The sequence below is a fragment of the Chiloscyllium punctatum genome, chromosome 1 (genome assembly GCF_047496795.1).
Source record: "Chiloscyllium punctatum isolate Juve2018m chromosome 1, sChiPun1.3, whole genome shotgun sequence".
In the NCBI taxonomy this organism is placed as follows: Eukaryota; Metazoa; Chordata; class Chondrichthyes; order Orectolobiformes; family Hemiscylliidae; genus Chiloscyllium; species Chiloscyllium punctatum.
In genome coordinates, this window is record NC_092739.1 from 85,669,956 (window position 1) to 85,684,651 (window position 14,696).

A 14,696-nucleotide genomic window follows, 5' to 3' on the forward strand; every position below is an offset into this window, starting at 1 on the left:
CTGCCTGACCAGGTGCTAACGGCCAATTTGTTTCAGAACAAACTGCTGTTAACCCCTCCAGTGAACCTGCTTTGTTAGAAGAATGTTACACAGATTAGGTGGCAGCAGGAGGCCAAAGACATGGTGTGACAAGGACGGCACTTGATAGTTGAAGGTTCAAAGCCATGTTCTGCAAATTCCAAATATGGAAATTAGTCACCCCATTGGATCTTCCTGACTCTGCCCAATGGTAGTATTGGACACAGGCCACAAAACCTTCGAGAAGGGGCAACTGGAGCATGAGCTCTCTCTCTCTTTCTCTCTGCTTTTTGCACCTTCTTCAATGACATCTCTAGAAAGACCACCACAGTGTGATGACCCAAAGACTAGACCAGCTCTAGTCAAGAGTGGAAGCTCAAATTGGCAACTACAGATTCTGAAACATTAGCCAACCCTCAAAGATCAAGAAACAGCTTGCTCCGCCTTATTGAATGGCTTTCAGAAAATTCAACAATTCAAACACTGTGGTAGGGACCTGTGAATAGAGTGAAGTGCAGTAGATAGCTAGTGTAGATTTGAGACTGTTTTCTGAAGAGTCCTATGAAGAGATTGTTAGAGTTCAATTAAAGTACATAGTAAAGTCTAATAAATATTGTCTTTCTTTGATAAAGTGTTTAATAAAGTTATGTTTGACATTTCCCTGATGCTTATCTCCTTTGTCCATCTCACTGTGTAATATGTCTGAGTTAAAAAGCAGTTACTGCAAATTGGTCAAGTTTAATTAAGGGACATTTACCCATCCTTACACTTCACAACATTTAAATCTATGCCCCTCATTTTATTGGCTCCTCTACTAATGGAAAATGTACCTTCCTGTCCACCCACCTATGTCCCTCATAACCTTATCTACCTTTCTCAAATCCTTTCTCTATCTTTATTTAGAGAAGAAAAACAATCCCAGCCTATTCAATATTTCCCCATCGTTTAAAGTCTTGAGCCCAGGCAGCATTCTGGTAAAATTCCTCTGAACCATCAAGTGCAATCACATCCTTCTTATAATGAGGTGACCAGAATTGCAGTACTCCCTTTGTGACCTAACGTTTTAAACAGTTCCAGCATAACTTCCTTCCTCTTCTATTCTATCCCTCAGCTTATAAAGGTAAATTTTCCATATGCCTTCTTAACTACCTTATCTACCTGTTCTGTTAACATCAGAGATCTGTAGATATGAGACGTTCCTCTAATCTTTTGTACTTTCCAGGATCCTACCATTCAAAGCGCAAACTCTTGCCTTGTTAGCCCTCCTGAAATCATTACCTCACACTTCTCTGGGTTGAATTCCATTTGCCACTGCATTGCCCATCTGTCAGTCCATTGATATCCTTCTCAAATTGATGGCTATACTCCAATATGCTGCCCTACCAGTTTTCATGTCACATCCATGATCTTCTTCATCATATAATTTACATTTAAGTCCAAAAACAATAAACATCCTGGGGAAGTGTGCTGGAAGCAGACTTGCAAACACAGAACAAATAAAATGCCACTTGGCTTTGGGTCTCATTGTCTCTTATTGTCTTGACTTATACATCATGAGGGACCTTATCAAAAGCCTTGCTAAAAGCTGATTCTAATCACTGAAGTATTATAAGGTATATTTTGCCATATGTAGGCCAGACGAGTGACTGTGACTTGCTTCTTAATTGATCAATAGGATTATTGAGTATGATTTCACTTCATGAAATTATTTGATTCAGCTGATAGTTGTAACAGGTCTTTCCACTGTAATAGATTGTGTAATTGTATCATCATTGGAATTTTCTTCATATGATCCTCTTGTCATCTTTTAACTCACTCAAAGCTGAATTCTTACATTCTGCATGAGTCAGGGGACACTACTTGAAAGTTAGGGATTGCCCTTTTAGGTCAGAGATGAGGAGAGTTTTTTTTCTCTCAGAGTATTGTGCAACTTTGGAACTTGCTGCTTCAGAAGGCAGTAGAAGCCTGTCATATTTTTAAGGTCAAGGTAGTTGGATTCTTGTTAGGAAGGGGAATCAAAGATAATCGGTGTAGTTAAGAATGTGGAATTCAAAACAAACATGATCTTACTAAATTGCAGAGCAGACTCAAGAAGCCAAATTTTCTACTTCTCGTCCTAATCCTTATGTTGGTAACCATTCATTTTGTGTAATTTTAATGACCCCCAGAGATGTACTATTAGGAATAAGGATCAGAACTTTTAGGAAAAAGTTATTTGATCCAATAAATCCAGCCCTTCTCAAATATCAAATTGTGGAGAAGCTACACTAAATCTACATGGCTAACATAACTGTCTTTCTGTGAGTGATGAGGGTTGATGTTTTTACAGCATGCTCTTTCTATCTTAAGATAATGGACATGCCTTTTTTCTGTTAAATAATATCCTATATCTCAAAACATATATTTCATACCAGTGAACACAGCTGTTGACTTGGGCCTTAAGATACCTAAAATCAGGGACATGAATGTCCATTACATGTGTTAAAGAATACCATAGCTAGAGTCAGTAGAAATGGTTCAAATGTGCTGCAGCAATATTCCTACAGAATATTAGTCTGATGTTTCAAGTTAGCATTGCATGTTTAAGTATAAAAATCTACAATTCAAGAGAGCTGCGAATGCAGTCCACATCTGAAGTTTTTTCCCGATTGTCGAGATACCAGTAAAGTTCAGCAATATCATCCATTGTACTACTTATCATATTCTGGCAACAATGATGAAATAAAGTTTCTAAACAAAACTTCTGAATAGTATTTGTTATTTAATTCTGACAAGTGCTAATATTAATTTCAGTAATTATAAATTAAGAATTAGGAATTGCTTTCATATCAGATAACATTGAAGTTAGAGTTGATCAGACTTAGCAATCCTATTTATTGTCTTTTTAGTATCAATCTAAAGTGCACCAAAATATTTGAACTAGATCTTGCTTTTATAAAGTTGTAAAAGTGGGTCATTGCGTGCCAGTAACTCATTTAATATCTGCACTTTTTAAAAGATTTACTACGTACAAGAGCTATCACTTTATCTTTAAAATTTAAATGATATGGCTTGGAATACGCAGAATGAAACAAAATATTAATTATTCACTTTAACATTGTTGATTAGTATTGCTAAAAATGATTTTAACCTGCAGTCTATCAGTTTGGATCATGATTTGCCCTAACTCTAGCATCGAAGAACATGGCACTCCAGCATTCGTTGAGCTAAAATAATGTAGGTATCTACTTACATATTCTGCTATATATATTAAGGATCAACATTTATTATCATTTTATTCTTATTTGAAAAGATGTTAACTTCAATATTCACAAGATGTAGGGAACTGTACATACTTGGAAAATATTCAATGCCTATCAGTCTGTGAACTTCTCAAAGGTGAAGTTGGCTTTGCAGACTAATGCAGGAGTGGGTCAGACAGATATTTCAATTTACCAGCTCACTATGAATTTCTCATGTAAAAACTGGAGAACAGTATAGAAATTGTAATGTATTAACAATAAGAGAATTGTAATTTCATGGATGTCAAGGTACATAATTATGTAGCAAAACCACTGTTTAAAACACAACTATGAACTAAATCCATCCCATTTGATCTATAACAGTTAAAACCTCTGTTGGAATGCCTTATTATATTACTCAAACCTAACACCTTAATCATGGAAATGATTGTTCTTTCATTGTTAGATCTACAGATGAAAGAAGACATCATGTCAGTGAAACATTTTCAATACTTTAATTTCCTTTTAGAGGCATACTGCATTTAGTACAGAAGTAGAAAGGATTCTTTATAAAATAAAATGAAACGTGTGCTTCCCTCATGTTACAGTCAAGAAACAGCTACACATAGATTATTACAAATAATAAAAATGTCTCTGAAAGGGAAGTCTATGGATGAAACCTCTTGTTCCACAATGTAGTAATCGCTGTTTGCATTGAAAGATCCTCTGAGTGAATAATGGCACAGTTCATGTTGTGCTTTTTTAAATCTCACCTGTACATTTCTCAGTAAAAATAAACTCTTCTTAATAAATAATTATATAAAATAAATATATGTGATTTGGAATTGTATAAATACATCCAACGTTGCCCAAGACAATGTGAGTTAAGGTTCTGCCCATATTTTTTGGATGCCGGTCATGTCAATGCACTATAAGTTACTCTTTCATTGTGGTGATATTCTGTGGTAAGAGTGAAAAGTCTGGTAGTGCTCTTCACAGTTGACATTTTACCGAGGTGATATTTTTTCCAGTTACATGAAGAAACAAGTTAATGTAACTATTATGTGAATCCCAGAAAGAAGGCACTGGCAGCAGGACATATTGAAGTTTATGATCAAAACAAGCCACCTCCCTTCATCTGCTGCTAAAATATAACATTATTGATATCAATAACTTGTAAACTCATAAATGTAAAGAATAAAATCTGGACCAGGTACTTTTTTTTCTTTCAGATAATGTAGGCATTGTAGGCTCAGCCAGCATTTGTTGTCCATCCCCACTTGCCATTGATAAGTTGGTAGTATGCCATTCTTGAACCACTGCTCATCATACTATAGGGACACCAACAGACCTGTTAAGTTTGGAGTTCCAGAATTTTGATGCAGTGACAAAGAAAAATTGGCATGTAGTTCTAAGTCAGGGCAGCATGTAACTTTGAGTTGAACTTGCAAATGGTGGTGTTATCCTTGTTCTCCTAGATGGTAGAGGTCACAAGTTTAGAATATGCTGTTAAAGCAGCCTTGATGAGTTACTGTGATGCATCTTGTTGATGGTAAATACTGCTACCACTATGTTTCAATGGTGGAGGGAGAATATTGACAGTGGTGGGTAGCATACAATCGAACTAGTTGTCCTGTCCTACGTGATGTTGTTTTGTCCTTCTTGAGTGTTATTGGAGCTGCATTTTTTCAAGCAAGTAGAAAATATCCAATATATCTCTTGTGCTTGTAGATGGCAAACTAGCTCTGGGGAGTCAGGAAGTGAGTCAAAGAATTCCTAATCTCGGAGCTGCTGTTAGTTTAATTTAGTCTCTACTCAATGATAACTCTGACGTTAGTAATCCCAATGATACTCATAGTGGTTTTCAGCAATGGTAATGCCATTGAATGTCATGGGAAAGTGGTTAGAAATGGTTATTGTCTGATCCTTGCCACTTTGAGACCAAGTCTGGATGTTGTCAAGGCCTTGTAGCATTTGGACACATGTTGCTTCCATTCTGAATAGTGAAGAATGACACTGAAAATTGTGCACTTCTGACCTTCTGAAGACTGAAGGTCATCGATGAAGCAGCTGATTTACACACTTTTAGTGCTTCGTACTTGAAGAAACTAAGGCCACATCTCAGAGAGGGCATCCTCTCTCCAAATTACTTACAGCTGTAAGAAGCTGTTGTTCTACATCCTTGTTTCTGTGAAGAACGATTAAATAATTCTTCTTCATCAGGTGCTGAACAGCTTCAACTATATCCTAATAAATCTCGATAGAGTTCAGGTACTTTCTCAGGATCCACAGGTCTTGGCAAGAAATGTGTAAACTTCTGATGCCTTTTGGATCTGCTTCCATCTCTTGGAGATCCATCTTTATTGAGTGCAATGAAATATCGTCTTCCGGTGTCATTGTGTTTGTACAGATTTGAGGAATAAGTATTGTACCAATTCTCTTCAAATTGCTCTCTGAAGATGCATTCTGCTGTCAGTTTCTCCTGAAAGGAAAATAAAGGAAAATGAAAGCTACAAAACTATAAAGAGTAGGTTAAAATACTGCTGATTTACAAATTTCTATCAGATTATAAAGCAGATTGCTTGCTGTAACTTGGCCAAATTGGGGAATTAATTTATTTCTTGGAATGCAGTATTTTTCAGAATACAAAATAACCTTGTCCTAATTTCAGCAAGCCTCCTATTCCATTCCTCAAGTCTTAATTTCTAGCAATTGGCTATCAACTACTATTCATTATAAGTCCACTGATTCCCATAGTTATCTTGATTATGTATCCTCACATTCTACTCCCTGAAAAGATTCCATTCCATTTTTCCAGTTCCTTTGTCTCTGTCCCATCTCTTCTTATGATGCACCCTTCTACAACTAGGGATGGCATGATGGCTCAGTGGTTAGCACTGCTACCTCATAGTGCCAGGGGCCTTGGTTCAATTCCCACCTCAGGCAATTGTCTGTGTGGAGTTTGCACGTTCTCCCAGTATCTGCGTGAGTTTCCTCTGGGTGCTCTAGTTTCCTCCCACAAACCAAAGATGTGCAATTCAGGTGAATTGGCCATGTTAAATTGCCCATAGTGTTAGGTGGCTTAGTCAGAGGCAAATATAGGGTGGGGTTCTGGGTGGACTGCTCTTCAGAGGGTTGGTGTGGACTTGTTGGCCTGAAGGGCCTGTATCCATACTGAGGAAAGCTATTCTAAAAAAACCTGTATAATTTTTCCTCAATTTCCACTTCTCGCCCTTCACATTGTGAGTGATGTAGTGAGTGATTGTATCAACCATATTTACCACATTTCTGCTCTCATTCCTTTCCTTCCCTTCAAAGACCATGATAGTATTCCCCCGGTCCTCATCTTCCACCTCACCAAGCTCTATATTCAACCAATCATTTGAACCATTTCTGTTAGCTTCAGCATGATGTCACCACCAAATGCATATTCCATCCCTTTCCCTTTCAACATTCTAAGGAAATTATGCCCCCTGTGATACACTGGTCCATTCTTTAATCATGTCAAACATCTCAAACCCTTATCCCACACCTTTCCATTCAAACACTGGTGGTGTATAAACTACCTTTTACCTTCTTTCTTTTCACCACTCTAGAACCCAAAAATGTTTTCAAAATACAGCTGCGATATGTGTGTGTTGCATTCACTGCTCACAATGTGGCCTCCTCTACATTAAGATGAATGCAGTCAGAAATGGAGGAAATCATAATGGGGAATAAAGAAATGGCAAAGAATTGAATACACATTTTGGTCTGTCTTCACAAAAGAGGACACAAGCAATCTCCCAAACTTGTTAGGTAACCAAGGGACTAGTGAGAGGGAGGAATTGAAAAACATCAGTATTAGAAAAACAAATATGGTGTATGAGAAATGAATGGGGTAAATGCTGTAAAATCCCCACCTCCTGAAAATTTGCATACTCCTAAAGGAAGACACGCTAGAAATATTAGATGCATTAGTGACCATCTTCCAAAATTCTGTAGACTCTGGAGCAGTTCCTGCAGATTGGAGAATAGCAAAGGTAACCCCATTATTTAAAAAAAGGAGGGAAAGAAAAATATAGAGCATTACAGACCAATCAGCCTCATATCAGTAGTGGAGAAAAATGCTAGTGTTTATTATAAACAACGTGATAACAGAATGCTTGGAAAGCACTAACAGTGTTCGATAAAGTTAGCATGGGTTTATGAAAGGGAAATAAAGCTTAAATAACTTATTGGAGTTTTGAGGATGTAACTAGGGCAACAGATAAGGCAGAAGTATTTAAGATGCAAAGTATTTAAATTTCAAGAAGGTTTATTGCAAGGTCCCACATAAGAGTCCAGTTGGCAACATTAAAGCACATAGGTTGTGGAGAAATATTCTGGATTGAATTGAGAATTGATTGACAGACTGAAAGCAGAGAGTGGGAGTAAATGAATCATTTTCTGGGTAGCAGGCAGTGACCAGTGGTGTAAGACAGGAATCGATGCTTGGACCCCAGCTATTCATGACATACAGAAATGACTTAGACTAGTGACCCAATGCAGTATTTCCATGTTTGCTAATGTCAAAATAACTATGTGCACTTTTGTGAGTTCTGAGAAGTGCAAGGAAGCTTCAGGACAATCTAGACAAGTTGAATGAGTAGGAAAACATGTAGCAGATGTTAGTATAACATTGGATAAATGAGAGGTTATGCATTTCAATATGAAAAACATAACAGCAGAATATTATTTGAATAGTAATATACTGGGAAATGTTGGGAGGAATCTGGGTGTTCTTGTACACCAGTCAATGAAAATAAACAAACAGATGCAGCAAGCAGTTAGGAAGGCATATGGTATATTGGCCTTCATTGGCAGAGGATTTGTGTTCCAAATTAGGGGTGTCTTACTTGTTATACATGGCCCTGGTGTGGTTGTGCCTGGACTATTGAGTAAAATTTTGGTGTCACTACCTGACAGAGAATATGCTTGCCACAGGAGTGCAACAAAGGTTCACCAGGCTGATACTGGGGATGACAGAGCTGTTCAATGATAAAATTCTAACGAGGTTAGATGCAAGGAGGATGTTTAAAATCAGGGGTTACAGTTTTAGGATATGACGCAGGCCATTTAGAACTGAGCCGAGGAACTATTTCTTCACTTACGGGGTGATCAACCTGTGAAAATTGCTACCATAGAAGGCAGTGGAGACCAGGGCACTGAGTATATTCAAAAAAGAAATTCATCTTTTTAGATCTTTAAGGCTAGATTAGCATTCAATAGGTATAGAGAGAAAATGGGAATATGGCATTGAGATGGAGGATCAGCCACGATCATATTGAAGAAAAGGATACACTTCAAGGGCCAAATGGCTTATTTCTATCTCTTGCTTCTATGTTTCTATCCCAAGCCTCTGGTGGCCTGTAATTTAATTATCCATCTTGCTCTCACACTAACACTTCTGCTTTCAGTTTACTGTACTGTTCCAGTGAAGCTCAATACATTTCAGAAATGACCATTTAGCATTCAATAAGGCACTTCAAAGCCTTTTGAGCTCAACAAATTATTGTCTCCATTTTGTTTCCTTTGTTTATTTTGTTTTCCTATATTCTTTCAAATAATACCAAACATGTTCTAGACACATCTTCTGTTTCTGTTTTCTGCCCCATCACAATTCCTTAAGTCCTGGAGGACTAACTTTTCTATCATTCGATACCTCCACCCAATCACAGATTTTCACTTTGTCCTTGTCCCATCCCTCCTTTGGCAAACCCTATTACATCTATAACTTTTCCCAATTCTGATGAAATTTCACAGACCTGAAACACTAACTTTGTCTCTTTCTCTACACTTACGATGTCTAGCCTGCTATGATTTTTTCCAGTATTTTCTGTTTTATTTATATAAATATAGGAATGTCTGCAAGCATACAAACTTGTCATGTCCACACAAATTGTTTGAATGAAATAAATTTTATAAGGTCATTTAGATCCTTTAGACAATAAGTGTGCATAATATAGATTCCACAATAAAAAATATTAAACAAATGTTCTTGATCTTGGACCAGGATATATTGAACAGCGTGTGGTTGATTCTTAACTGCTGGAATAAAAAGCAATATCGATCACAGCAGCAATGATTGCATCTATAGTTATAGAAATAGTGCTAACAATGTCCCAACATGTTATTTTTGTGGTCTCTCCAAATGTTCAATTGTCAATGTGATTGTGGCAGTTTTAGGAAACTTTACACAAAAACTAAGTGATTCTTCTAAACCTTTGACCACAGCAATTAACTTATATTCAGTCATAAAAGCCTAAATCATCTAGGTAATTTTATTTTGACCTTGGAACTTTTTTTTATGGTTAGTGTTGACTGGACTGATATAAAATGACTAATTGTTAAATCAACATAAGATTGGAAATTATGTTTCAATCTTTAGAAACAACCGTTCCGATGGGTGCCATAAGCCATTGCAGGGAACTTGTAATTTAAGCACCACCTGCTGGAACTTAAATCCATTACAGGAAGAAATGTATAAACAGTAATTTTGATTGTTACTACACTGTATGTAAAAATACTGTTGCTTGACATTTACTTTTCACTCTATTCACTATTTATATGCAGCTTCTTTTATTTATTTTAGAACTTTAATTACTCTCATGTTTTCAATAAACTATATTAATTTACCAGTATTAATGTTACAAATGTAACAATATTCACCTGCTATGTGTTTGTAATTACCAGTAAGATTTCCATTTTAATATGACATGTTTGGTGCACATTATTGTACCTTCATGATACAGAGGTAGGTGTAAAACAGTAAATGTACTTGCAAAATGTGCTGATCATTGTATGAATCCACTACCTGTATTAATATTCTAGCTTGGTATATTTCTCTTAGAACGCACATTACATTAATTGGACCAAAAGCCTTGAATTCTCCCTGCGCTCATTGACAATATCAGGACAGGTGCAGAACAGATTTTCCATAGGGCAGAACTCCACCTCCTAGTAATGCTCCTGAATTAGAGTCACACACACCACACAACACTGAAGTGCTATTTTTGTTTCCACTGTGAGCTATGTTTACTACCTATCTGAATGAGATTACTTAATTAGTACTAAGTATTGAGCTGTAAAACTGTAGATTTGCAGGCCTGGGAGCTGGATTAAAAATGCAATGAGGTAGCAATCTAGTTAAATCCTTAATACAGCAGTTAACTCTAATACTGGATTTGTTTCTCGATAGCTTGGTTTTGAACAACTATAAAATTAAAAATAAAACTTGCAGTACAAACTTCATAGAGACATATTTTGTACCTGCCAGAAATTAAACTTTTCATTTCACATAAGAATTCCAAAGTATTTTTAAAATAGATTATTTCTAATTGTCCAAAGAACTGAACTTTCCAAGTAATTCACAGCAAGCCACATCCAGCTATGATAGGTACTGAACATACAGGATGAAATCTAAAATCTCATTGAGCAAAATTGCCCATTTTGATGCTTTTGAAGATATTTGAGAAATTAACATAATTATGTTTTTTACAAACTAAAAACTGAATCACAATAGCTCTTGTTAAATCAATGAAGAGGAAGAGATAAACTCGTGGGTCTAAGAGGCACTGATGGAGTTAGTATTCTGATTTATCTAGTACAAGATTTATCACAAAATATTTGCATTGCAATATTAAATGTAATCTGCTTTCCTAATATAAACGTCTCCATCGGTTTAAATAAATCGCATTACTTACTGAGCCGTACAGTTCTCCTTTATCGTTCATTCCCAGGTAGAGGCCACTATCCACTCCCCTAATGCTGACCAATCCCACAGCTATGCTGATAAATTCCAGGATCCCTGTAAAAAAGGAAAGACTTGACAGTTTGTATGCCCAAAGATTTTTGAACAAGTTAATAAATGAAATGCTTACATTCGTTAGGCATTGGCGCGGTGTACTGCTATACATTTTGTGTTGTACTAACAGGCAAAATAAAACGATCAGAGCGGGCAGGGTTTTCTTGTGTGCCCGAAATAAACACTTTTTGGAAGTGGTTGTATAATTTTGTCCTTACAAGACGACCCACATAATCTTAATCATTTCCGCTGCTGCTTGCCAAAACCTGAAGCTGCTTTTGGGCACCATTCCATATGGGTCCCTTGATGACACAGGTTTATTAGTGAGGCAAGAAGAGATTTTTTTTTAAACTTTATAATAAAATAGCGTTAATTTGCTGGACGGCGGGTTGGAAATGGCTGAATCGTGAACCCCTGCTGGAAGAATCGCCAACTCTGAGATATGTCATTGGTGTTGGCTCGGTGCCTGTGCAGCAAAAATGAGAAAGAATGGGGATAGAATCCGCTCCTGGAGACGGCTATTTTGTTTTAAAATGATTAAAGGACAATAAGGTGCTTGGTCCGGGCAACACGACCTGTTAGGGTAGGTACTCGAGTCGGTGGGCTACCCAAGAGTGACTCCAATATTTGTGGTTTGTTATCATTTCCCATGTTTCAGCTGTGCCGCTAAGAATGGAACCACCGATTTGTAAGTGCTCTCTCGTTTATGACTGCAATTCTGCAATTTATTTATTTCTTGAAACGCAGGGTGACTTTTTTTTCTGAATTACGTTCATGAAATCTTTTTTTAAAAAATGCCTCAGCAAAATCGGCGTTAATAAAACATTACAGGTCAACCGTGTTTGTCCGATTACAGAGATCTCAAATTCGAGAATTCTGACGGGGAGAAAAAGCTGTGATCCATCTCCTAGCCCGACCACATCAGTAAGAAAGAGTATGCGGGCATGGAGTTACAGAGTAACAAGCGTTTGCGAGGATGGTAGGTGACTTGCTTGTAGGTATTTTAATTTAGCCTTGCCCTGATATTGATGATAGATGTGGTGGCAGGGGACCGTGGTAGGTTGTTGGTTAAACGTTACCTGAAAATAAAAGTGTAGTGATGATCCGCCTCTCCGATGTCCTCCGTGTACATCTACCCCCCACCCCTACCCCCCATTAAGAAAACTGCGAGTGGTCTCGGCCTGGGGACATGTTTGTACCGAGCAGCGTGTTTCAGTGATATTCATTCCAAAACTGGGGGATTCATCCTGAATCTTAATCGTCAAAAAAGTGCACCGGGATGACACCTAATCCACAAATGTAAAACATTGATCCATTTATTTTCATGTCCGCAGCACCTGCTAATGGTTAATATTTTCCTGCAGACGGGACTGATGCACAAATCCCGAACATTCAACCAAAAGAAAAATGAATTGGAGATGGTATCAGAGACGTGAAACCAAAGCGAATAAATGTATCTCTGATTGTAATCGGAAACAGTGAATCTTCAGCGCACGTTTCAATGTCCCTGTGTGTAGTAACCTAGTGAAGTTTAACGGGTAAGGAAAATTGACGGAGGTAGGAATGACTGAGTTTAGAAAATAAAAGGCAGACGTACCGAAAGGGCTATGGTCCCGCCTGGTCCCCTGCACTGTTCCACCTGGAAGGATTTCCAAATGAAAGCCAGTCCTACAGTACAGCTGTCTCCTTCGCAGTATCCCCTGCAAGTGCACCAAGTCGGTGGTGGTGCTTCGCGATAACCTGCTTTCGGTCTGGGCGAGGTGATCGCTCAGGAGAACCGGCGAGTCAGCCGCGGGCAGGAAGAACGGAGCCGCGATGTGTCCAGCATCCAGACCGCCCAAGTAGCTCGCGATGTCGGCTAACGGGGCCATGGTGAGCCGCTTGACCGAGTACACCGTTAAACACTAAAATGGGAGGGGGAACAAAAAAACACACAAAAATAAAACTCTAAAAAAAAACCCAAATAAAAGGTCGCGCCCCTGATGATTTGCGTGGTTTTCACTCAGCGGTACACTATCTATTTCATGCTCTTAAAAAAGTCCAGAGACTTAACGCCGAAAGGAACATATTCTAGTTTGGTTCTGAAACGAATCAGATTAGCCGACTGTTTATATACATACCGTATGTAAATAAGCCCTCTGGGCATATGCTAATAAACTCGTCTCATTCCGATCGCCAGAGTTTTTATTTATTTACTTTCAAGTGCAACCCACACGACCACCATATTTTACACAATGTTCAACAGACTAACAGTACAAACAATACATTAACAAGGCGAAAGACTGTGCTCCCAATCTCCATATTAGGTGCCGAAAAGATGTCGAAAGCCTTCACTTACCTTTTGCTCAAGATAGTAATATATTCGAATTATTTCTCTGGTCCAGGACATGCATTTTATATAAACACCGGGGAGTTTGATTTAATGAGTACTGCTTGATGTCTGTGTATTACGTGGAACAGGTGCAAAGGGAAGGTACAAGTGGAGGCGGTACCTAACACTGGTACCTGCCCAGACACATTACAGCGAAAAAAAACCCAGTGATTTCTGGAACCAAACTTCAATCGCATATACAACACATGATGATAACATACTCTAGTGCTGGTAAAGAGATTTCTCAGAAACGCAAAATAATAACTTGAGCCGCAATTATATTCTAATGAAACGTTATGCAAAGTCCCTTTCTGAACAAGAACATGTTTCATTTCGAAGTCATTTTATTTTGGATCAAGAAAAACACATGGGCGCATTATTATGAGTTAGCTCTTTATTTACCAGACTCTGGCATGGAAACAGTACAGGGATATAAGTATTATAGCAATTAGCTACATCCATTTATCAGTCATCCAATTCCAGGAAACACTAAATTCAATTTTTTTCATAAACCTCTGGTAAAAGAAGCGGCGGCATGTACTTTCTGAATCCATGTATATAAAAAAAAAAGCAAAATAGTGATTGGGCAGCGTTAGGGTTCCCAGGAACCACTCGAAAGTGTGCGTTAAATATTTGGGCTCTGCGTCGGAATTTCTGTCTTGTTTTGTTCTTATAATCCCCGTGGTTCCAATGTCAATGAAATAGGTTCTTTTTTTCCTGTGGTCACCTTGGCAATAAACATTAACGAAATAAACGACTTCAATGCTTTACTTAATCCACTTGACAAGAACGATCCTTCCATACAACACGACAAAACTACTTTAAAAGGTTGCGTGTGCCTCCGAATCAAGTTGGCAACGGTCCAGCAATGGAGGGATTTCCAACGTAATTATATTTTTGTCTTTAACAGTAATGATGAATTACACAAAACGACCTCATAACAGGTGTCTGTTGTATTATTGCAAATTGTAAACTATGAAGTCATGTGGTGGGTATTGCTAACCGCTCGAATTGCAAACTCAAAGCATATCTGTGTGAACACAATAACTGAAATGTTAACACTTCCACTGATCAGTTCTTTGAAATCTCTGTCTGATTGTAGTGTGGAATCAAAGAGAGCAGATCAAAGTTTGGAAAAATCCCATATTCAAACACTACGTTCTCAAAGCAACTTTTATGACTGCTTGAAGAGCAAGAGGCAATGGCTGGGGATCTGGTTTTTACACGTTGAAACGATTGGAATATTCAACGAAACGTACCG

General features: G+C 37.8%; 1 protein-coding gene across 1 annotated transcript; it reads right to left on the reverse strand.

Moving 5' to 3' along the window:
* Positions 1-3,738: 3,738 nt before the first annotated feature.
* Positions 3,739-13,497, reverse strand: fgf20a (fibroblast growth factor 20a). The gene is made up of 4 exons (XM_072570004.1): positions 13,403-13,497; positions 12,662-12,968; positions 10,964-11,067; positions 3,739-5,721 (listed from the first exon to the last, which is right to left on the reverse strand). Exons 1-4 carry the CDS (start codon positions 13,451-13,453, stop codon positions 5,476-5,478), a joined length of 708 nt encoding a protein of 235 aa, XP_072426105.1. The 5' UTR covers positions 13,454-13,497; the 3' UTR covers positions 3,739-5,475.
* Between the last annotated feature and the right edge of the window lie 1,199 nt (positions 13,498-14,696).